General features: G+C 44.0%; 1 protein-coding gene across 5 annotated transcripts in view; it reads left to right on the top strand.

Moving 5' to 3' along the window:
* The first annotated feature begins 13,305 nt into the window (after positions 1–13,305).
* FN1 (fibronectin 1) overlaps positions 13,306–24,754 on the top strand; it is a 53,587-nt gene continuing 42,138 nt past the window's right edge. For 4 of the 5 annotated variants that reach the window (XM_048058519.2, XM_048058518.2, XM_048058517.2 and 1 more), the window contains exons 1-10: positions 13,307–13,519; positions 13,751–13,879; positions 15,354–15,491; positions 17,310–17,441; positions 17,578–17,715; positions 20,104–20,262; positions 21,265–21,465; positions 21,941–22,120; positions 23,601–23,777; positions 24,601–24,753. In XM_048058519.2, coding sequence (XP_047914476.2) covers positions 13,369–13,519; positions 13,751–13,879; positions 15,354–15,491; positions 17,310–17,441; positions 17,578–17,715; positions 20,104–20,262; positions 21,265–21,465; positions 21,941–22,120; positions 23,601–23,777; positions 24,601–24,753 — 1,558 coding nt within the window. In that variant the 5' untranslated portion in view covers positions 13,307–13,368. Of the gene's footprint in view, positions 13,520–13,750; positions 13,880–15,353; positions 15,492–17,309; positions 17,442–17,577; positions 17,716–20,103; positions 20,263–21,264; positions 21,466–21,940; positions 22,121–23,600; positions 23,778–24,600; position 24,754 lie in introns of all 5 variants that reach the window. The other variant, XM_048058515.2, reaches the window with a different exon arrangement.

The raw sequence follows: 24,754 nt of genomic DNA, 5'->3' as shown, positions 1-24,754 counted from the left end.
TCAGTATTGTTTTTCAAGTCAGTATCAGGATAACCAGAAACTTTCATGGACATCAAACTGGTAAAACTTTCAATTTTTCAAAAGGGAGGGCTCCCAAAGTTTTCTGACTTGAAAAGAATTAGAGAATTTAAAATAAAAAAAAAAAAGAGCATAGTTAGCATGATGCTCGTCCACGTAGCACCTGCCCCGAGGAAGCCCTAGGGAAAAGCAGTCGGTGATTATCTGAGACGCATTTGCTCCAGAAAGGGAAACAGGATTTCAGAAGTGTCTGGCCACATGTGAGTTCCTTTTGAACACAGTGGGACTGGTCTTGCAATGAGAGCATTTCAGTTCTTCAACAAAAATGGGACACATTGCCCCGTATTGCAGTTGGGCTGGGACAATCTGTGCATTCCAGAGCTGTTCGGGGAGATGCTCAGCCTGAGGGTTTCTGCGAGAGGTGAGTCTTTGTGCAGTGGGATCACAGACAGTACCAAATACACCAGGAGTCGAGGTATTTTACTGTAGCTGTAGAGGAGATGATTTAAGATAGGTAAGTGCAAGACAAGCTTGCACATAAAGGCCTTTGGTCTGTTAAACAAAATGAAAGCAGGCTGTAATACCAGCATAAAAAATGGTTCTTAATGCCTTCGTAATAGAGCTGTTATAAATTCACTTTTTGTCTAGCTTGGGTCCCTGCCATAATGTGTTGCAAATAATCACAAGGATCCCTCATAGCCCTCCTTGATGTAGTATCCAAAAATGCTTTCCTCTGGAAGCATGCTTGCAAATCTCCATGCTTATACTGCCAGTTTAACTCCTCAGGTCATCTTGGCAGCCTGTAGTATTTTTCAGCAGTCACGTAGTTGCATATATGTAAATGTACACTATGGTAGAAGAAATCAGGAGAAATCAAATATTTTTCCAAGATCTAGCTGTCTGCAAATATTAGATACAGTATTAGAAACTGCCCACCAGAGCAGCACACAGCAATAATACTGCTGTTAGCAGATAAGAATAAGCACCTTCTAGTTGTGTTTTGCTGTCATAAAACCTACTGCTTTCTTCTTGGAGTCCACTACAGCAAAAGGGAGCATTTGCTAAAAATGTCACAACCTTAATTTCAAAAGTTTTGCAACCCAATATAGCAGTAATTTTATTTCAAGAAGCATCTGGATTTTATTAGATGCAAACACAGTTGGTAGGAGTCTGGAAGGGGAGAGAGATAAAAAATGCTCTCTCTGGAATATTTTAAACCAGAAGCATTCATCACGCTCAGCATACCCTTATAATATAACAAGGGGGTTTAGGGTGACTCTGCAGTTCACTGCAAAGCTATTGCTACTGCAGTGAGTTATTGTATTTACATTTTCATTGCCTCTGGCAACTTGCAAATGGTGACAGGTGAAAAGTTTCCTTTCTTCTTTGTGGGATTCGGCATTTGCTTGCAGCCTTGCTCAGATTCCCTCTCAGCAGGAAAGACTGAAGACTGCTTCCCACTCCTTGCCACGTGGTTATGGGTGTTTGTGGAGCCTTTTCCCTCTGAAAACCTTTTTTTTGGGGGGAAGTCTTCACTCACATGTTTGTGATGCTGTTCCTATTGTTGGCTCTTGCAGCTCCACTTTAACAAGGTTGTATCTTCTAATTCCCATTCATTGAGCATTATGCAATTTGTGCATTTATACAGAATTTACACAAGCTAGCAGACTTATGAATGTCAATTTGAATGAGTCTAAATTTAAAAGTTCTAGATCAAAACACCCTAAAGCTATGCTTGGATTTAAAATCAACATCAAGAGTTCGGTTTGGTAAATGAACTCTCTTCTTTCTTTGTGGCAAAACAAATCAGAGACTGAAATCTGGCCTGGCATTTGAACGTCACAAAGTGCTGCCTTTCCTGGAGATGAATATTTTCTTGAAACACACACCTTACTAGAATTATCTAAGCAAACAAGAACCTGTTCATTACAGCAGCCACGGATGGTCTAAATCTCTGCTTCTTATACCTGGAACCTTTCCCCATCAGGGAGGTGTGGGGATTGACAGCTTACAGACTCCTCCTTGCCTTAAACCCCATGTCAGAAGGAAGAATAAAAGGCACTAACCAACGATGAGCATGACCTGGAGTGTTTGTGACATATCAGCTTTGTTTCTACTTTCTCATCCCGATAAAGCAAGCAGCTGAAAAGGATGAAAGCAGTCACCGTTAGCTGAGGCACGTTTGCAGTGTTCCTGTTCATCCATAAAAAGAAACTGCATATAGCACTAGACACAATATGGGGCATGGTTTTGACATTAATTTTATCTTTGAATGTTTTCCGCTTTAAAATGCTAAGACTTGGGAACTTTTTTAAGTGTGTGAACCACTAGCGAGGCACCAAAGTGTGCCTTGAAAGCACCGGCATATTCTTCCAGCCCTAAAAAATGCAGTAATGTGTGTAGCAGTAATAAGTAAGAAGATTTCTGGAAAAAAAACTCAGTAGCAGTGAAACCTGCTGTGTGGCACTCAAGGACAACCGCAAATTAATCATTTAAGATTGTCTTGAGGATGGATTAAGCTCAGGCCATTTCCTACTCCCTCCATCGGCCTGGATACAAGCAGCAGCGTTGGAAGGCACATTTTTGGTATCTCCTCCAGATCTAAAAAGCCGTTTAGTGACACTCATAAAAGCCAGCTAAGAGCATACAAATATTAACTCATGAGGTCTCACTGATTCATGGTATAAGCCCACGCAGACAACAGCAGCTCTCCGGGGAGGGGACTTTGGCCAAAATGCTTAAATCATGGGAGGGATTTTTACAGCTGCCAAAGGGTTTAGGACACTCAGCTTTCATCATTAAGCAGGCATCACGCAAGGACCCACAGTGTCCTTGAAAATTACTCTTCATGTGTTTGTTTCGGTATGAAATCATCCGATGGGCTGCATCCTCCAGTGGGTTCATTTCTGCTTCTCCCCTTTAGAAAGCTTCACCGCCTCCAGGAATAGCGATAAACTCTTACTAATGGGGAAGAGCTTAATCAGTGTATTCATAACAAATAGACTATTATGGCTTTCACTTCTTGTTTTATGCTGATTTTTAATTAACGCTGACATTTATATATAAAATAGTTGGTTTCCAAAAGGCCAATTGGAAACCCTCTTGTGAATTACCTCATCTGAGCGCAGAGTTTTTGTGTGCATATTTCTAATTGTTTGAAGTTTTTCCAGACACCTCTTAAAGTCACACTGCAGTTTTAGAACACAGTTCGAAGAGATTTGGGCTCTAAAACTTCAAAGAACACAGAAGAATTTTACTCAGTAATGGCGTTTAGTCTTTTGGATAGATGCTAGGCGTGGAAAGAATCCTCAGGCCTGTGTCCCATGAAGGCTGACATGCAAATGAAAGGTTAGACATGTAGTTCGTGGATTTAGAGATATGCACGCACAGTATATGTGCTTTTGTAGGATTGATGTGGCCTGCTTAAACGCGATTGCACTTTATGGCTTTGATTTGGGCTTTTCTATAAAGAAAGCAGAATTTCTAATGGTCTTAAAGCATCAATCCTTCCCTGAGAAGTTAGACAAAAAGACAAACATTAAACAAATGAGAAGACCAAGCCTGCTCCCAAGGAAACCAAGGTCAGAAATGGTTTCATTTCAACAGAACAGTCTAGTAGTAAAATTTCTTCTTTCCTCTTAAATATTAGTCTTCCTTTCCTTTCCTGCTCATGTGTTGACCATAGCCCTCATCCCTCCAGCAGCTATGATCTGCGTCCAAGATTTGTTCTGCTTGCTGTGTAATTTATGACCCAGTTGTGCAGCTTATTCCTACACACTTTCGCAGTGGCGAGGCTGAGGATACCGATGTATTTAAATGCTGCTCCAGGGGGGCAGGGAGCGGGTTCTGGAGAGACAAAGCACATGCCCAGCTTCATTCAGGTGACAGCTAAGGTTAATCACATGGCGGAATTATTGCTATAGGTAAAGCTAGACACTAATGAATCTTTGCAGGATCGGGATCTGAGCTTTTCAGCTACAAAGGGTCCCTCGCAGCTCTCTAAGCCGTGAGCCAACAAGAGCTGGGAATTCAGCACAGCCGAACTGCCTTCCCTTTGGTGCTCTTCTGACCAGGCTCTGCGGTCCTCTGGGAGCCAGGGGCCTCAACGATCGGGCCTGGGTACCAAGGAACCTAAACCAGACCGTCTTTCAGCGACACCTGGGCTCACAAGACTCTTGGACCTGGACTGCCAAAAAGCCTTAGGTCTCCGATGCTTCAGAGGTGCCACGCGTCTCAGAGGTGCTTCAACACTGGTGCTTCAGAGCCTAAAGCTCCACCACACGTAGGCATCTTACAGCAACATTGGTTATATGCCATTGATTTTACTGAGATCCTTAGAATGTCTTTGTCTTAAACGTTTCTTTCCCATGCACAGATGCTCCACCTTTTATAAAAAAAATCCTATCAAAGCTATGTTTCCCTCTTCTCCTTCTTGCTTTCTCCTTTGGGGCTTTCTGCATGAGAAATGTCTCAGGCTGTGATATTTGCCAGAGGAAAAAAGAGTAATTTTTAGAAGCTACGTTTCAGAAGAGATTATCCAAAATATTCTCTAAAGACCAGAGACTTAATACATCCTTTACAGTCTCACATTTCCATATCCCTGAACACCTCTGAAACAGAACTTGAGAAGAGTGAGGAGGAGGTGTCAGTCAGGAGATAACTGCCACGGGCAGCACTTACTTTCAATATTACCCACAACATTTCTGATTATAAACAAATTTAAGAGACACATTGTCAAAAACTTTCCCTTTATTTAACGTGGACATAATCTGCACTGTATCCTAATACACTGTATGGAAAATATGAATGCTGTTCCTGGAAAGTAAGTTATGATCTCTTTCCAAATTGTGTATAAATTTAGAGAGTATAATCAAATGCAGAAACAACGTATATCTGCAGACTCTGAAGCAGGTAGAAGCTTCAGAGTCTATCTGCTTCAATAAATCTTTCAGCTTTGCCATGAACAGCAAGTAGGTTTAAACTAATCTATCCAGATTAATACCCCGATTTGATGATACGTGTTTAAGTAATGTTTGTTTTAACTTCTGCATGACCCGGGTAAGGAAAAATGTGCCTCCAATAAATATGGCTGGCTTGGGGCATATTCAATGAGTACGAATACCAGATGCATCATCAAGTGCTTTGGGATATTTGTTTTTACCATATGACCACAAGATATGATGCATCCTTGCAAAGCTTCCTACTTCACTCAAGAATTATGCTCAGCTTTTTTGGTGTTGCCAGAAGCCATGCTGGACAGCATAATGGGAAACTTTCCTCCCCAGACTGTGTTAAGCTACTTCAGGTTTTCTTTCTTTTTGAAGACCCTTTTTTCTTCTCTTCTTCTATGCTAATATTTATCCTATTCAGAAAGTCCTTAGATCAACCTGCTAGCAGGCCCAAATACTTCTCCTTTTAAGAAAAGCATGAACTATATTGCTCAGTTCAACAGGCTGGACTGCAGTCACCTCAAGTAATCATGTAAGGGATTTAGTTTTCCATCCATTACCTGCCTAAGTGCCTGCCTGGCGACTGCTCCTGTGCCTGTACTGGAGAGGTGTAGACAAGAAAGAGTAGGTTAAATTATGAGGCCATCCCTTCCTCACACGCCACTAAAAGGCGCTTCCTGGTCTTGAGAGGAGACTTCTGCAGGAGAAGGGATGTGTCTGAATCACCAGCTTCCCAAGCCGTGATGGACGACCTGCCTGAGAAACACTTTGAAGATTTAAAGTGGTGTGTAAGCACCTGGAAGCAGCGAGAGGAGTTTCTGCAGCATTGGGCAGAGCTCCTTGTTCTGGGCAAACTCACTTGTTCTCAGGTGTGACTTCCCGGCAGAAATCCTCCTGCAGCATATCAAGCTCCACCACTTGTATACAGATCAGCAGCTAAATGCTATCAACAGGAGGACTTCAGTTTGCTCACAGAAACGCCTGTGGCTTGACAGTATGAGCTCAGTGTAATGGCAGAACGAATTACGTAAAATGGCCCGTGAAAACAGTGTCTATTTATTGTTATTACAATAATTCGTCATTTCAAGAATGAGGAACGCTGTAAATTCCACAAATACTGTCAGAAAGGTATAAGAACTAAGTGATGACTGTTGGAAAGAGTCAGCTCCAAATCCGTGTGATTTCATGCATACATAGTTCAGTACAGACTAAAAATAAGAATGCCAAACCAGTCCAAGATGCAAAGCAACCCTAAAACCAGAACAAGGACTATAATCAAAAAACATATGCAGACTATTATCAGCTGTGAGTGCCAGCAAAAAAAATAAAAAATGTCCAGCCCACTATAATCAAAGTAAGGAGTTATTCAAAGGATTAATGACAGAGCAGAAATTCTCTGAGTCAGTACAGAAAGGCCTTTGCCATGAGGTCCAGCATTCAGCCAGATAAAATACTGAAACAAACTGGGTTCGGTACCATATGATAATGTGTATATTCAAGACAGCCAGGGAAGTAACTTGGCTTGGAGACCGGTTGTTTGCAAAGCCTTAAAGGCAAGATAGGCTAAGCTCAAAGGTCAGTATGCCTCTAACTGAGCAGGTTAACGAGCAAGAAGTTAAAATAAATTGGTCAGGAACAGTCTTTGGGATGCTCACTTAACTTTGTATGCAAGCAAATCAATAGTTGAAAAAACAACTACCAAAGAGCACCTAAATTTTAACATGGAGCCGCGCCAGGATCAGCTAGGCAGTGAGCTGTAGGACTGACAAAGCTGCATTTCTCAGCCTGACTCCACAGCTAGAGACTTCCCATGGAAGTGACTTGGCAGGAAAAAGCCCTTCTCAATACCTTTCTACATATAGGACCAAAACTCTTCACTCACAAAGCTCCCTAGACAAGAAACCACACCTGTAGGAGGTCTCAACTTCAGACCGGTTATATGCTGTATAAGGACATAGGTAGGATACTGAATGATGCATTTTTTTACTGAATGACACACGTTTTTCAAACTCCTTGGCTCTGAGTGATTTCTGAATTCCTTGCACTGACCTGAAGGCAGCCAGACACCCACCCACAGCAAGCGAATGGAACTGGTGGACGCTGAATGAAACTCCAGCCCTGCTTCACTAACATTTCATGCTAGAAGCAAAGCACATGCAGCTTCATCTTCCAAGAAGGGTTTGAATAAGTCAGGAGCAGCCTTTATGCCTTATTCTGGGCCTCTCTGGGCTGGATTCCCACCCACAGAAGAGAAATAGCTGGGAAGACCCACAGGAGAAGTGACACTATTGCTAGGCGAAAGAAACAACCAAATTCAAACAAATACATCAGAACCAAGGAGCATCTTGCCGGCCAGGAGACCTGGGCTAGCAGATGGGAGAGGGTGGAAGAATAGGGAAAAGAAAATGATAAGGAAGGCAGGCAGAAGACCCAAGTTCCTCCTCAGAAGATGGAAAGTATAAAAGGCAGCCAACGAGAACTTCTGGGCAGGGCTGAAAAACAAGTGAAAGTGAGAGCTTCTCTCATCTCTGAGACTGCAGCCAAAAAATCAGGTTACCAACAGTAAAAGAAGAAATAAAAAAAAAACTTCAAAATTGGCAGCAAAGAACTATCCACACTCCTTGGCTCCATGTAAGGCTGGGTGGAAGGGGTAAGAAGGAAACAGGGGACAAACTGCAGCTCGGAGCCAAAATAGTTTCTTTCTGGATGCTCCTGGCTCAGTTCAGCCCTTTGTGACTCTCAGTTTCAACCCGTTACGCACTCCCCCATAATCATCATAATAAATAGCTGTTTGCTTGCTCAGTGTATTCAACTTCCTCGCAGCAAGCCAAGCTCAACCCAGTGCTAGCACTTATTTCTGGATTTTGACCAGGCCTGCCTAAAACCAAACAAGCGTTGGTGTGATTTGCCATATTTGCTGAGAGAGAATAAAAGCAGTTGCACTCAAACACCAGGGGTTGTGGCCAAGTTCACCTCATGCTGCTGGTGGTGATATCACCGTTACTTAACTTCACTTTAATACTTTTAAGGCTGCTGCAGAAAAAGGGAGGGTTTCAGTTCAGTTGCTGGGCTTTGAGGGAGACAAGTTATTCTAACTACATTGTCCTTCCATTAAAAGAACAAAAACCCTCTGTTATTCCAAAGTCAAATTATTGTTAGAATTCTGTAACGATGAAATAAAAGCAGTCACTGGAATTAGGAGCCTTCCCTCATCACCAGCACCAACTGGGATTTGGGCCAAAACACAGAAATTAAAAAGAAAATAACAGCTATAAGAAACCATGCTTTTCCAGCTGTCACAACTTTTTTTCTTCCTTCATTCATGCCTAACGTGTACAGGTTTGCACACAATGGCTGGCATTGAAATTCTCCCCAGGTAACTGCAAAGGGTGTTTCGGGCTCTCGAGGGGTGACCTGTCCCCCCCAGGCTCAGCAATGCGATTCCCCACGTTGCCCAGGCCCTGTAGCAATCCTCTCTCGAGAGCATTTTGTCCCACTAGTCCCATTTCAGGGCCTTTTGGAGCTCTCTCGTCTTTGCTTTGGGGAGAAACTGCAAGATGCCATCTCCTTCCACAAAAGAAGCATGGGCAGCTGGAGAAAGAGAGGAGTCACCTGTTCCCTGAAGACGTCTTTGGGGGCAGCTTAATCTCTGAAAGTGGAAAAATAAGTGATACAGCAGTGTTAGAGGGGGATTTCCTTTGAGCAGGGCAGACATAGCTGGGGAGACGGAACATCCCTCATTAGGATAAGATGGTTCCAACACTGCCTAAAATAACATCTCCCTCAAAAGCTGGCAACACCACACTTGGTGCCTCAAGCCAGGTCCCAGAGCCACACTCAGAAGTGCTCATGGCACATCCCAAAACTGCAGCCAGACTTCCAGAACGGATCTGAGTCCACAGAACTGCCACGGAACATCCCCGGCAGGGCATAAGGCTGGGGTTTTCAAAGGATTTAGGCAACCCGAACAAGATTTGGGTACCTGTGAAAATCTCTGCCTAGTATCTCAAAATGCAATGAAGAACAAATTGTCGGGTCTTTTAAGCTAGTATTGCTCTTCCAAAAGCTGGTCCTGTGGATGAGGGTCTGTCACTGGCTCCTTGCCTGCCAGTTCACAGGTCTCATTTTGGTTGAAGTTCTGGCATCAGGAAGCACGTCAGAGTCTCAGTTACCATTCCTGAATTGCTTTGTATGTGACGCAAATCCTCCTTGCAGAATCAGAAAAACAAACAAACTGAAACCTCCCCCCCCCAAAAATGAAAAAGAATGAAAATCTCTAACCCTCACCCTAAACCATTTGCCTGAGACAGGACAGATTCGTGCCAGGGACAGATTCATGAGTGTTAAACGCCAGTGGCTGACAGTACTGCAGAACCAACTGCAAAACAAGAGCCGCGGCTACGAACTTCTCACCACTGGCAAACTACAACGATTCGGGTCGACCAAATGAAGTAACATAATCCACAGACAGCTACAGAAAGGAAATGTGTTTTCTGTGTTTGATGACACCGAACATTTAGTTATGAAAGACTGGGGAGGAGGGAGAGGAGCAGGGAATTTCCATCAAGAGTGCCAAGTTGTAATTAATGCCCTGTTAGGGACCATTTATGCACGTTGAAATTCATTCCTACACCAAGAGCCGGCATAAAGTTACATACCGCTAAAGCTGCCAGTTAAGCAGCAGAAGGAATGGATTTCATTTAAGGAGTGATGTTCCAGATTCCTGGATGAGACACTCAGGACTGCTGCACTCAGGAGTGAATGAAGCACTGTGCAGCAGAGCCTCAGCAAGCCTTGAAATGAATTTTGCTCTGACCTAACGAAAACCACAGACTTGAAATTCTGATGATTCAGAAAATTTCAGCTCGCAACAGGAGTTCTTGCAAAATATTTGGGAACTGCAGGAAGTGTTTAATGGTCTCCCCATGTGAAGGAAAGGAATCCTGACCTATTGTCTTTACGATTCTTGTTTTTATGAATGATAATTTTAGAAGGAGATAATTAAGCCCTTGTGGTCATCCTTCTAAGGTTGCTAAAAGAATAACAAGTGACCTGGCTTGGTGCTTTCCATACTGATTCATGTTCCCTCTGTGCTGTCAGAACTCACAGGAGAATAGCTACAGGGCCCGACCGTGCTCCCAGTCATATCTGCAGTCCCCAGCCAGTGTGTGCAGCGGAGGAAATAAAATCAGCCCAGTGGAGAGGCTTATCTGCAGAGCCGTGTGATGGAGCAAGAGAAGTCAGGAAAACCTTATAAGGGCATGTGCCTTTTCTACCAAGAGTGAAAAAGTTAGGATTTCAGTACAAAAAAAAAAAAAAAAAAAAAGAGCAAGAATCAGAATCCCCATGGCTAAAGCTGAGGTTTAGGATGTCCTTAATCCTTATTGGGATGCAGAAGCATGGCAAGGTGCTATAAATTCAAAGTAATCTCATCCTAAGAAAGACTTCAGGTGAATCTTTCTTTCATTCCTGTTAGCTTGATGGATGAGCTAAGAGAAGGACAAAGGAGTCACATCCATTTCCCGAAATAGCTTACAGACATCTCAGAAAGTCTAACAGCATGCAATATAATAATTACTGCATGCTTGTGTCATAATTACTGTCATAGATTCCTTTAGAAGTGAAACCAGCCTGTTTCAAATTCTGTTGAAATATGACTTAGTTTATTTCTGTCTGCTAATAAATGATGGCTATGCAAGAAACTAATTTGAGAATCACTGAAAATTATTATTTTGTTTTATATGCTTCCAGTAATGTTTTCTTAAACAAGATTCTTACATTTGTCTCTCTCTTTGTGTAACTAGTGCTGTGGTAAGCATTAGACACAGTCACACATTTGCTAACACTGTATTTCTCATTCAGTCTTCAGACTGAATGCCATTTTCATTTCTGTGTAAATACTCATGTTGTCCTTGAAGACTTAGGTGCTATGCAGAATGACAAAAGACGTAAAGGAGGTCAACAACCGATCATTTAGCCTTCACGTAGAGTATATCCAGGATGTGCAGCTTTTAAATGCCATTTTAAAACAGTCGCTAAAAGCACCAGGCTGGAAATTGGGACACTAAAAGCAGCACGCTGGAAATGGATCTAGAAGTCTTAGTGCTGGGAACAGCAACCCTTCTTCTCTTATGCTTGCAGAGAGCTGGTAGGTGCTATGCACCCAGACCTACAGAGGTTATAAACTCCCTGAAGCACTCAAGACCAATGGGGTCTTGCTCCACAGTGAAGGCTGTTGCTTCTACACGTTTGTTCCACCTTAGCCAGCTCATTACAGATTACCTGCACTTAGCTCATACATTCTAAGGTTTCCCCAGTGATTTTTGTTTGCCATAATCCTCTTGTACTTGAAGATTCCTCATTACCCTTTCCTTTTCCATGTCAATTGTGCTTAATTAGCAGTTCACAGCAGTGGGACATGTTCATGTGCTCATTGGAAGTGCATGGAGAAGCAAGCGCTGCCCAGAAGCAGCTCTATGCTTCATAGTGCACAACAGAAGTTGAAAATTTGACCAAGACCTGCATACAGTACTTGGAAAAAGGACCTAAAATTACCTCCTCATTGCACATATGTGTTTCCTAGAAGGAAAACTCTTCTTTTCCACTGATTTCCACTTAGTAATGCTTCCTTTGGAGTAGATTAGGTAAAGTACAACCCAATTATAAACAACCTTAGAGCATCACCTTCTCACAATGCTCTTTTCAGCTTGGTTTTATCAGAAAATTCCAGAGCTGTTTTAAGCTGGCGTTTCAGGGCAACACTTCATAACTGAGGTCTCAAAAAAGCAGGAAAGCTGTTTGAAAGCAGGTTCTCATTACGGTGATGTGCCCTGCTTCAAAAGCTCTATGGCGACTTCAGTCGTGTGATTATTTTGAGGGATAATGTGTCTCTGGTAACTCAATAAAAATGCAGTGCAGTGTATCTAAAAATAAAAATTAGGAAAGATGGGAATTAGCTCACCACAGCTCACCTCAATTGCTAGGTCAGGTTTCAATTTCCAGTAACCTTTCAGCAGGGAAGCTCATGTTAATGGGTCTGTGGAAGTTCCTCATAGGAAGGAAGAGAAATTTCTTAGAAAAGACACACCTGACAGCACAACTATTTGCTTTCCTGGAACAACGCATGTGCTGGACCTGTACACTGCCTAGAGGAACAGTCTCCATCCCAAGCTGGATATTACTGCCTGCATTTCGGTGAGGTAATACAACCAGTTTGCCCTAAGTGCGACTAGAGCTTGGTGCCCAACTCACTAAAGAACCCTCAAGGAGACCTGTAGGTGTTTGGCTTAAGATTCTTGGAAACACCGTAGGCTACTTCATGCTCATGTTTGTCAGAGTCGTTTTAATAAATCAGGAGCCAGAGCAGACTATTAGATCAACAATCCCTTTGCAAAGATGGAGTATGCACGTGAAGTCATCATGAAAACGGTTAGCAATGCAACCTTCCTATACGATCTGAACTCGAGGACCGGTCCAGCTGCTGTACCAGAGCAGGGAGCGCACGATGCTTTCCTCCCAAGCAGCTTCCTGCTTTAGGGCCACCATTACAGTGTGTGCTCTCTGCCTTGCAGCTTTCCTTCAACGTAGGGAAAAGAGAACCCCCCAAGCAGCAGAGATGCCAAAAGAGAGTGATAACATTTGTATACAGCCTCGTTAAGTTAGATCATCACACTGAAGATCCCATATATGTAAAGGGGGTACAAAGCCTAATAAGTTTTCACTTTTCTTTTGTTCTCAGAGTTGATTTTGGAGAGTAAGAAAAAATATCAGATTAAGAGGCTATTAAACTTATTTTGAACATAAGTGGCACCATTTTTTCCAAAGGGGGTGTGAAAACTTCTAACTTTGAGCCACTAGCAGCAGGCAAAACTCCACTTGGGGTTTCCTGTTTCCAACCTGCACACACGCGTTCCGCCTCACCTTCTCCCCCCGTGCAGAACATTATTCCTCCTGAACCGAGGCGTATCAGCTTACAGCGTCGCTCTAAAGAAAGAAAAGTTTTCCCCTCTGAAAAGAAAAGAAGAAAAAGAGCCATTTTGCTAAGCCATTTTGCAAAGCCCCACCAAAAGCCCCACAAAGCGGTACGACCGCCTCCCAGCCCTCTCTCCTCTCGTCCCCACACCCCTCCCCGGGGCAGGCAGCCCCCAGCCGGCCGAACCCCAGCCCTTTTGGGGCTGCTTTAGGGCTGCCGGGCGGGCTGTGCTCTGCTCTGTAGGGCGGTGGCAGCAACCCCCGGCCGGCCCCCGGCTGCTCCGAGTCCAATGGGCTCCGGGGCGGCGGCGGCTCCCCCCCTCCCCGTGCCTCCCGCCCTATATAGCGCCCGGGCGGCGCCGCTGCCCCATCCGTCGGGCTGCCTGCGAGCAGCCCCTGTTGCCGAGCCGTGCCGAGCCGTGCCCGGAGGATGCCGTGCCGAAACGGGTGGCGGCTGGCGCTGCTCGCCCTCTGCCTGGGGGTGGCAGCGGGAGGGGGCGCGGGGCAGCGGCGGGGAGGGAAGAGCCGGAGGCAGGCGCAGACCCCCACCGTGCCCCAAACCAGCCCAGCGCAGGGCAAGCGTGAGTACCAAAGGGCTAGCGGGCAGGGCTGGGTGGCTAGCAGCAGGTTTCGTCCTCAGGGGGTGGTCCCCGGGGGGGGGGCTTCTCACCGGTGGTCGCCTTCCCTCTGCGGGTGGGGGTCTCCGGGGTGGAGGTCTCGGCGATGCGAGACTTCTTTCTTCTCTCCTCTCGCCTGCCCAGAGACGTGTTTTGGGGTCTCGCTGATGGGAAACTTCTTTCTTCTCTCCCCAGAGACCTGTTTTGACAATGGAAGGTACTATCAGATAAACCAGCAGTGGGAGCGCATCTACCTGGGGAACACACTGGTCTGTACCTGCTATGGCGGGAGCAGAGGGTTTAACTGCGAAAGCAAGCCTGAACGTAAGTTGGTAGTGGGGTTTTTTTTGGCACCAAGTCCCCCAAAGGGCTCTTGAAGCCAAGTAGGCTAGGTGCTGTGGTGGGTTACAACCGGCAGACAGGGTTTTCAGCTGAAGTTTGGTACTTAGGGTCAGTAACGGATCTACGCTCACTTACATTGAAGATCTGGCTTGGGATTTTAAGAAATGCTTTTCATTAGAGATGGGCATGCCACCAGAACCCTGAGCCAAACATCACTCCTCTCTCTGGAGGATTGGATCTAAACGTTAACTTTGGAGCCAGCCTCTTCTTTATAACGAACTGAGCTGACTCCTCGACTCGCACGGGGAAGTTCAAATCTGGAGTCACTTTGCAGCTCTGGCTCTGTACAGTTTGATTGCTTCACCCCAACTTTTCATAGCTGTGCAGTGTCGTCAGCTTGTTTAAAAATATTTCAACTTACAACTTTCCACAGCTCCCCAGCCGTGCTGTGAGCTTGCTGTAATTGAGTGTAAAATGAGATTGTTTAGTCTCCTGCAGAAAAAGTTTAGGTAACAGAAAAAAACTTTAAATACAACGTCTGCTGGAAGATGCGTCTCTCTGAGATGCAATGTAGCTCAGATAATCAGATGCACACTCTCTATCTTTATTGGTCTGAAGCCACTGGTTTGCTATAATTCCTTTATGTTGCTCTAGAGATACAAGAGGAAAAGCTGGTTCCTGGCTGATAACATTAACGTAAGACCGATAGGAGCATCCCAGAGATCTGTTTGGCGAGGCTTGAGTAAAATACTGCTCAAGTATTTGAAGGAGTACTCAGTTCCCTTGCTCCTCCATAAAAAGGGGGTTTAATCTACATTTCTTTCCCCTCCAGGGATTTCCAAGTTTTACACTTTCACAGTCCAATAGCAAGTTTCCTGTATGGCACAGTTAACTTCATCTCCCCAGTGGTGAGGTCAAGAAAGTTGTTCTGTTGCAGATCTCAAGTCTGGTGGCAGCACTGGCACAACAATTCTGGAATCACTTATGCACGTGCAAGTGTGAACAATTCACAAGCGACCCTGTTGACTGCAGTAGGATTGCTGCAGAATATGGGATTAATATACTTAAACTCTTGCCAGGGCAGAATGAGGAGGATTAACATGACAAAACCCACAGCTTCTGGGGGATGTTTGTTCCCCCCATCTTCCATACTGTTGCACTTCAAACAGCTGGGATTGATCCTTTCAGGGCATGCCTGCCTATGTGCCATGCTCAACTCCTGGCTCACTGTGGGAGAGAAGCTGTAGTTGTTTAGCTGCATGGGGACCCTGAGGGGGTGAATTTCACCCGACTTCCTCTCTACTCTTCTACCATTAGAAGAAAGAGGAGATCAATCCATGTTTCCCCTGGAGAAAAAAAAAAAAGAGCATCTGTGGGAGGAGATGAGGAACATGTTTTTGTTGTCTATATCTGTTACTGGTGTGGTTTCATGAAGTTCATTTTTCTCCCCTCGTAGCTGAAGAGACTTGCTTTGATAAATACACTGGATCCACTTACCGAGTAGGGGAGACATATGAGCGCCCCAAGGACTCCATGATCTGGGACTGTACTTGCATTGGAGCTGGACGTGGGAGAATCAGCTGCACCATTGCCAGTACGTAACTAAGAGTGTGTTACTAGAGCTATTGTTCCTTGGTGTCATATTTTCCAGAGCAACTTGCACAATTCTTCCAGTGCCCATTAGCTAGATTTAGGGGGCTTTCATCCAAAGCCCCTTAAAATATTGTAATTGAAAGTCCTTATCCCATGTACATGCACTTGCACAACCAAATTGCTCTTATTTAAGAGGTAAAGTCTTATGTATAAAAACATAGGCCAGAATGACTGTTAATGTACAGCCATAGAGGTTAGTACATTTAATATACACAGGAATGCTTACATATTCACAGACACATTTATGAAAGTTTTTTTTTGACTGGAAAAAAAAGAGTCAGTGTCTAATCTGCAGCTAGCTGGTCAAAATTACATTGTCAGCATTAATAGGACTATTCTGAGTTTTTACCACCTGAGAGCCAGTGCCTCTGGCCTCTAAAAATGTCATGCCAACACTAGTACCCGAGGGAACAAGAATCTGATATCCATTGAGCCAGCTCTATGTGTTTCTGCAATTTCTTACCCATCTGTCCCATACTTTCTTCTTAATCCTTTCTGCCCAGCTTTCCCTTTAAAATCTGTCTCTCTGTCTGGAAACCCTTTCACTATTGAGTCACTGAATTGTTCACAATTTCCCTTCAGTTCATAATTAGACTTCCTTTGAGTGCAGATGAAGATTGCTGTGTCTCAGGACTTCTAGACTGAGATTTCCAAGTCCCTTAGGCACCTTTGGAAAAAAGTCTTGTTCTTATAAGTATGAAGTTTCTTGTTTAAGACAAACAGTGCTGAGCCCAATAGCATTGCCACAGAGGGCTCAGAAGCCAGCCATCATTATAGCACGGAAAGAAATGCACCGAATATAACAAGTAGAGCTGAAGCCCTTCTGAATTTAATGGCATTTTATTGGGCAGGGATGATAAGTGTTGTAAGAAAAGAAAGAGTCAGTAAGGAAATTGCAAACATAAGAGCAGTCTCATTTCCTCATCATCAGCCTGGTTTAGAGCTCACTGGAGAGTCTCATTGACTGCAACTGGCTTTGAATCAGTCTTTATAACTCTTAGATTCCCAGCTTTCATAAATGAGCCAATGAAATGTTTTAGTGGCTCCTAATAAATGACCAGACGTGTTTCTCCTTCTTTCCTTGGAAGAAGATCTTGTTAGCAAACTGCCGTTCACCATGTTTCCCTCCATGAGCCTGGGCTGAGCAGTGGGCCCAGAACACCTCAGGCCTGTGGGGTTCTGTTGGGCTGGGAATCAGCCTTTCTGGACAGGATTTCTAAACCTGATACAGATGTCTCCAGGGTATCACTTCCTTTTTTTTTTTTTTTTTCCCCTCCATATATTGGTCTCGCTGCCACATCCCTCATGCTGTGCAGGGACAGACACCGAAAAGCCTGTGTGGTGCCCCTTCAGCACAAGATGGCAGCAGCCCCCTCATTCCTCACCAGGCCCCAGTCTGAGGGCAGAACAGCATCTCCTCATGCCCTGGTGTTCCCCTTTCAGCAGCAGGTCTCAGCTGTGGTTTGAAACCTGGCGGGGTGTAGCTGAGGACAGGGCCTGGTAAAGGAAATATCTGTCAGGCACCAAGGGAAAATGGCAGGCCTCAAAGGAAAATGGTGGGCGCCATTTTGCAGCCTGAAGGAGGTGGCCATGGTCTGCCCTCCTTTTCCTCACTTCCCCTCACCTCCACCATGACTGACCATTTTTACCCCTCGCTCCCACCTGGGTGGCCCTTACCGTGTCCCCACAATGCTGTCCTATGTCAGTACTAGTTGCCACAGGGCCCCTCACCTCAGCTCCGCCTCTCTCCTGCCTGCAGATCGCTGCCATGAGGGCGGCCAGTCCTACAAGATCGGCGATACCTGGCGTCGCCCCCACGAGACGGGTGGCTACATGCTGGAGTGCGTGTGCCTGGGCAACGGCAAGGGCGAGTGGACCTGCAAGCCCGTGGGTAGGTGGTGGCTCCATCTTCCCTCAGCTTGGCTGGGGTTCAGCCTCCTTTCTCCTCCTCTTCTTCCTGGCCTGGGGTGTCCCCATCCCCATGTGGGATGCCCCAAGGCAAACACTCACCCTTTTCCCTCCCTCAGCTGAGCGATGCTACGACAATACGGCCGGGACATCCTACGTGGTGGGTGAGACCTGGGAGAAGCCCTACCAAGGATGGATGATGGTGGACTGCACCTGCCTTGGGGAGGGCAGCGGCCGCATCACCTGCACCTCCAGAAGTAAGTGCTGGCAGGCACCCGCTGCCCTATCCACTTTCATTATTTTAATGTATCTTTCAAATTCCTGCCTCAGAAAGAAAAGGTCGGTCTTTTCCTGCTGTCAGAAGTAGTTTTAGAGGGATGGCAAGAGTTATCTCCTGAGGAGGTGTGGAAAACAAATCCCTCTGAGGTGACATCTGCCATTTACAGCCTGGGGGCGGGTCAGAGTTGGTGGTCTGCGCTAATGACAAAGCGGCTGGATTATTTTGGTTGTTAATCTGCTTTAGAGAAAAGCTTCAGGAAATATGCAGAGCCTTTGAGTCACAGGCATGTTTTCCCTGAGGAAGTCAGGGGAATTGCTTGCTCTGCAAAATGGCAGAGTTTGGTCTAATAACTCCATTTTTGAGGTTTAAGTAGGCTTTTGAGGGAAGACACAGTGACTTTTGAAGAGAAATAGTTACCAAATCCAACAATAGAATTTACCAGTTGAAAATGTAAATGCTTTTCCCTTTAAAGTTGTTTTGTGTGTGTATACATGCTATGTGCTTGAAGAGGGTTTATTTTGTCTGCTGTCCCATCTCACTTGTTAGTTTTTCTCCACCATTTTGTCTTCAGTGTAAATATGCTTCACCAGGGCAAGTGACTTCTCTGTTTTTTTTTGTATGGTTGAACCACATTACTGCAAATACTCTGTTGCATTAGTACTCACAAAGCAAACAGCTTTTAAAATCCAAACTCTCGCTTGTTTATTTACCTTCTCTTTTAATTTTGCTAGGAACAGACTCCGTTGTGGAGCTCTTGGTTTATACCAGTTGCCTCAAGAAAAGTTAACTTTGTACCTTACACCTTTATTACTCAAGTTTTGAGGAACTCATTCTGTAGCCTTTAAATTGCCTCATATTCAGTTGCCTTGGGGCACACAGATAATAGCTATCTGCTGATAGAAACAACAGACCTGTAAAGAACTAAAACAGTAAGGAGGTTGGGATTAAAACTGAAGATCTGGAGACACTTGGTCAAGAAATAAGCTATAAAAATGAAACCAGCTTTCACAATCTTAACTCTGTTAGAACACATAGGGAAAAATCATTAGCTGTCAAATAGGAATGAATAAAACAGAATGTGTTGTTTGTGAACTTTGGAGGAGATAATATTACTAATAAAAAACGATTTGGCAGTATCTTTCCCCCTATAACTCAGGTTTGAATTGTTGTATCATAGGGGAAATTGCAATATAATGACCCGTTCATTTTTCATTTTGTTTCTCAAAGGTAATCAAATACATAAATTTGAATCTCTGGATGTAAAATGATAGCTGTAGCCCACAAAGTAGCATTATGCTTCAGTATGCCTGCTGTTATGTATCTTTTATGGTGTTTTCTAGAATCACTGGTGACTTCTGGGGGGACATTTCAGCTTTTCATTGTCTAACTTGAGAATTTGTATGTCCATAAGACAGGTTGCTTTCTCCATGTAATGTTTGCCAAATTACATTATGAATACTTCACCGGTTTACCCCTCTTCTGGCAAATTACTCAGTTTTTCGGTCATTTTAACCAATGTGAATTAGTAACATGTTTTCCATGTTCATATATTCTGTCCAGAGTGCTCTTTCAGTGGCAGTCTGACATGACGCGTATGTCCTTCCACAGTTCTTCATAAATCCATGTTCATTGATCTGTGATTATATTTGAGCCTCTGTATCAAGTTGCCCTTGAATGAAAAGTTAAAATGTTGTAATGGAAGAAGAACTAGATAATCCATGTGGATCTGGCATCCAGACAAAAGTAGTTTGTTATGCCGTCCTTTGAACCCATTTACTCAATTCATCAGGGGCTGTGGGTTATTAAAGACAACAGGGAGATTTAGAAAGTCTAATATTCCTCGTATGACATGAGCAGCTTATATTAACTTTACTGGCAGCTTCATGCATGCTTGTTTTGGAAAAAAAGTTATATATTGCATTCAAATAGTTTAAGTTTGGTGCTCTACTTCAGTGGCAAGAAAATAATACCTGTGTCCTATGTATAGTATGAAATGACTCCACTGCAAAGACTTTAAGAAAAAAGATCTTTAAGAAAAAAAAAGTTTAAACTTTTTTGAACATAGCTCACCGTGTTCATGCTGGGAGTATTATGGTGCTAGTTTTGACAATCGCTATGAAGTACTATCCCAGTTCTGGAAACTAGTGGGAATTTTCCATTAGACTTTAGGATCAGGATTTGTGCTCTCTTAGCCTTTGCAGGTTTTAGTGTATATCGAGCTTGTATTAGTGGGCTACCAAAAATGAGGTTGGCTCTCACGAAAGGCTTTAAACTATCTGCTCATTTGATTTATGGTTCAGAACTGTAAATTGGACAGTGAAGCCATCCAATCCAGAAACAGCTAATAGCTGTGCTCCTTGTACAGACAGGTGCAATGACCAAGACACCAAGACTTCCTACAGAATCGGAGACACCTGGAGCAAGAAGGATAACCGTGGAAACTTGCTTCAGTGCATCTGTACTGGTAATGGCAGAGGCGAATGGAAGTGTGAAAGACACACATCCCTGCATACGACTAGCACTGGTAAGTGGGGCATCTTAGTGTGTAGAGGCAAGAAGTGGCACATTTTGAGTGGCTAAGAGTTGATGCTGAATTGCACCATCCTGATTTAGGCCTTTAGAAGACTTGTTAGAGAAAGATCAACAAAAAAGTCAGAAATCAGGAGATGTGTTCCTTGTTTGTGCATGTGTAGGTAAGATTAATTATACTTGGTTTCCTTGCACAAATGGGGCTTGCACATACAGATGTGATTGCCTGTGCAATCACAGTACAGTAAATCACATCTAGGACTATGCTTCTACAGGAAATATCTACTAGCTTTGTCTTGGAAACATGGCATTTTGATTAGTATTTGAACTTGATGTATTTGCCTCAGGGTAACTGTCTTGAAATGCCCTTAATTTAAACTCCACTGAGACCATCTGGTTTCTTTGACAAGATAAATACACCTACTAATGGTTGGGCTTTAAAAAACAGAAATGGCAAAGTATGCATACAGTGCTGTTTAGTACATACACATTAGTTTGTAATTTTGTATGAAATATTGCCTAGTTTATAGGTAATGTATTTCCTGTCCAAAGTCTGTCAGTCTTCAGCTTCTAAATTCATTTTCTTGCCATTTTAAGGATCTAGGTTTCCTTCTGGTGTATGCAATGTAAAACTTCTGTTCTGATTAAGTTTGCCACTGATCTTTTTTCTTTTTAATTCTAGATTTCTAACTACTAAGAGCTTTTTTGAAACGCCTTTGTTTTTAAACAATTCCTTTGCAGAGCTGTTGACAGTTTTAATCCTTTCTAAAGCCACTCCACAGTGTTAGAAAACAGAGGCTATCATTAGCAGAAGATGGAGTTTTTCTTCTAATTTTGAAGTTCTCTAAGTGGAATAATTAAAATGTGTCTAGGGAAGCTAAGAGTATTGTGCCTTCGGTCTAATAGAGTGCTTAAGATTTTATCTCAGCATTTAGTTGAAGCATTCTGTCCCTCAGCTTTGCACATGATGTCTCACCTCTCCCATGTTCTCCTGCAGGTTCTGGCTCTCCTAGCTTCACAAACGTACAGACTGCGTTGTACCAGCCCCAGCCTCAACAGCCCCAGCCTCAGCCATATGGCCAGTGCATAACTGATAACGGAGTGGTGTACTCTGTGGGTATGCAGTGGCTCAAGACACAGGGCAGCCAGCAAATGCTTTGTACCTGCCTGGGCAACGGAGTCAGCTGCCAGGAAATAGGTATGACTCTTTGTTCAGTGCCTGTTCAGTCCAGTGTGATCTTTGGGACTGCCCTGCGGCTTCATTTTGAAGTGGAGTCCCTTTGTAGGTGTAGCAAATGTCTGCTGAAGACATACCGGAGAAAGGTGCAAGAGGTGAAAAAGTAGTTGTTTTGGTTATTTGAATCCCAGTTCTGTAGGGCAAAAATATTTCCCAGTGAGTTATATATAACTGCTGAGGGAAAACAGAGCCCCTGGGGAGCAGCATTAATAATTTTATTCAAACCAAGCTGCAATAATATATGTTTAGAAAAGAATGTAAAAGAATGACACAGCTGTGGGACTAAGTCTTCTCTTGGTGTGTATTGGCTCGGGTCCATGGCAGTCACTGTGGGTTCACAGCAGCCAGTGACTTGGCCCAGAGGGGCTACTGCTGTTAGCTGTAAGATTTGAGGATTTAAGCCAGAGCCTAATGCTGTGATTTGCTTGTTTTAAAGCTGTGACCCAAACATATGGTGGCAATTCCGATGGAGAAGCCTGTGTTCTGCCTTTCACCTACAACGGAAGGACTTTCTACTCCTGCACAACTGAAGGCCGCACAGATGGACACCTCTGGTGCAGCACCACTTCCAACTTTGAGCAGGACAGGAGATACTCCTTCTGTACTGAGCAGAATGGTGAGCTCTTCTTAGAGGGTCTTCACATACACATAGCTTTCATAAAAAAGCTCTTAGCTGCCTGATCAGTCCCAGCAGTTTGGAGGGACTCCAGGCACACCTCAACACCAAGACAGTTCTGTGAATGGAGGGAGGGCTGTCTGGAGTCAGGGCACTTTTATGCTCTTGGCATTTTTGGAGAGTGCTCAGTTTGATACAGGTGTTGCCTCTGAGTTCTGCTCTCTCTTCCAAGCTGACCTTGGAACATGAGTACTTAGTCAGGATAGAGCTTTGGCCCAAAGCATACTTGGACTTTGCCTCTGCTTGGCTGAATTGCTAGAGCAATGCCCTTATTAGGTTGCAAAGAAGAGGATATCCATAGAGCACAGTTTGTGCAGTCTTCTCTTACTGCCTCGCTCCTGACTATCTAGCCAGGTTGCCATATATAGCAGTAATCTTGATGTGATTTGTGATCACTGTGATCAAGAGCTGGTGTGTGACTAATGCAGCAGCATTCCCTCTTGTCAGTGGATGACCCGTGTTGCCTTCACAGCACAAAGTTACCTGGGTGGTTGCACTTCTTGGAAAGCCCATCAGACATCCATGGAACAGTATCCAGGCAGGCTTCTCTGCAGTCTGACCTTGGAGAGAATTTTTCATGTTCCCACATGAAAATACTGCTTCTTACACTACACAGGCTTTTTTTACTGCTCTTTCTAATTCATTTTTTATAAGTCAAGCCCTTCTCTGCAGCACATACAAAGCTCTTTTTTTTAAAAAAAGAAAAACCCCAACAAATGCAAAACCAAAAAACCCACTCGCCTGTCCACATGCGTGTATGCACACGTGTAAATATATATGCACATTCTTGTTTTAGTGAGTTTTCTTGTGATATACTGTCAGGAATGAGAAATATCAATATAGAAAAAGCCTCAGCAAATAGCTCCTTGTTCTGCATTATTTGTAAACCAGAGTTGCTCAAGAGGTGAATAGTTCATGTAGATTAGAGCCCTCTTCCCACTACTGCTTGCAAAACATGAAGCTTTCAACCTGCAGAGAGTTTTTGACTTGTCTTGTACATAACTGAGTTGTAACCCTTTCCTGAGGTCTGAGGTTTTACTTTAAGCCAAAGGGCACAATTGGGTAATAACCTCAGTGCGATAATACAGATATGCTGAGAACTGAGGTTATTTGATTCTCTGGACTTTGGTACAAGGGGTCTGCAAAGCCACTTCCCAAACACACTGAGCTTTAGTTTTCCATATTCCCCAGGAATTCCCATGGTTGGGTCCATGGGACTCAAAGCAGCTCTTTCCAAAGCAATGTTTAAACGGAACTGACCTTGTACAAGGCTTATGTTTCCAGATCTGAATTAATTAAATATCATACAGGACACACATGGAAAAATAAATGCTGGGGGATTGTTTTTAAAGCTGTTCCCTGCATGCTAGGGGAGAGCACAGGCTTGATTTGCATTTGTTTCCTTTTCCCTCTTGCACAGTTTTGGTCCAGACTCGTGGTGGCAATTCCAATGGTGCTCTGTGCCACTTCCCCTTCCTGTACAACAACCGCAACTACACTGACTGTACTTCTGAGGGACGGAGAGACAACATGAAGTGGTGTGGAACCACTGAGAACTATGATGCTGACCAGAAATTTGGTTTCTGCCCAATGGCTGGTAAGACCGAGAGGGGATAATAAAGGGATTATGGAGCACTTGTAAGTGGCTCTTTGAGCTGGAAAGTAAAGAGCTGTCTGTCACTGGACAGTTATGGATGGCTTCCAGTGAGCTGCATCCCAGCCCAAAAAGCTTTAAGGAACTTCTGAAGCTTTTTGTCCTTTTTTTCCCTATTAATCACTTCTAGCGGAGACTCAGGCAATGCCAGAGAATGCTATTTTTGTCACTCCTTTGCTACAAGCCAGTGGCAGGCAAGCTTCTCAGCTGGTGCAAACAGGTGTAGGACCATTGGGGAGCATTGAACTACACTGCTTTAAAGCAAGGGAGGTTTTTGTCTTGCATCTGCCAAAGCTTCTCCCTGATGGCTCATCGCTTCCTCTTGCCTCATCTGTGGTTAGGAATATGTCTACGCTTATAAATCAGTGTTACCCTGGAAATGGCAGTAGTGTCAAAATCAATGTCGTGGTCCATTCCTGCAATCCATGCACTCTCTGATCTTTGACACGAGGGAGGGAATGCGTCTTCCAGTTTTTGAACAAAAGACCTTCTGTAATTAATAGCAATGCAGCATCTGAGCCCTTCACGAGCTTGATGAACACAGATCTTGAAATGGCAGTGTTCATAAAGGCTTGGATGTAACGAGAATAGATTCTTTCACACAGCACCCTTTGGACATTGTACAGAAACTAATTCTAGAGGCTTTCAAATTAAAACTAAAATGAATGAACCCCTACAGGTGATCTACACTTAAAATATCATCACCCTGCCAAAATCTTGTTACCTCTAGCCACGTAAAGTATCCTCTTGCTTTCTTCTCACCCAGCCCATGAAGAAATCTGCACTACCAACGATGGTGTCATGTACCGTGTTGGGGACCAGTGGGACAAGCAGCATGACTTGGGCCACATGATGAGGTGTACCTGTGTAGGCAATGGCCGTGGAGAGTGGACTTGCATTGCGTACTCCCAGCTCAGAGG

Source organism: Anser cygnoides, chromosome 6 (assembly GCF_040182565.1).
Source record: "Anser cygnoides isolate HZ-2024a breed goose chromosome 6, Taihu_goose_T2T_genome, whole genome shotgun sequence".
NCBI classification, from domain to species: Eukaryota; Metazoa; Chordata; class Aves; order Anseriformes; family Anatidae; genus Anser; species Anser cygnoides.
This window is presented reverse-complemented; position numbering and strand designations above follow the sequence as displayed.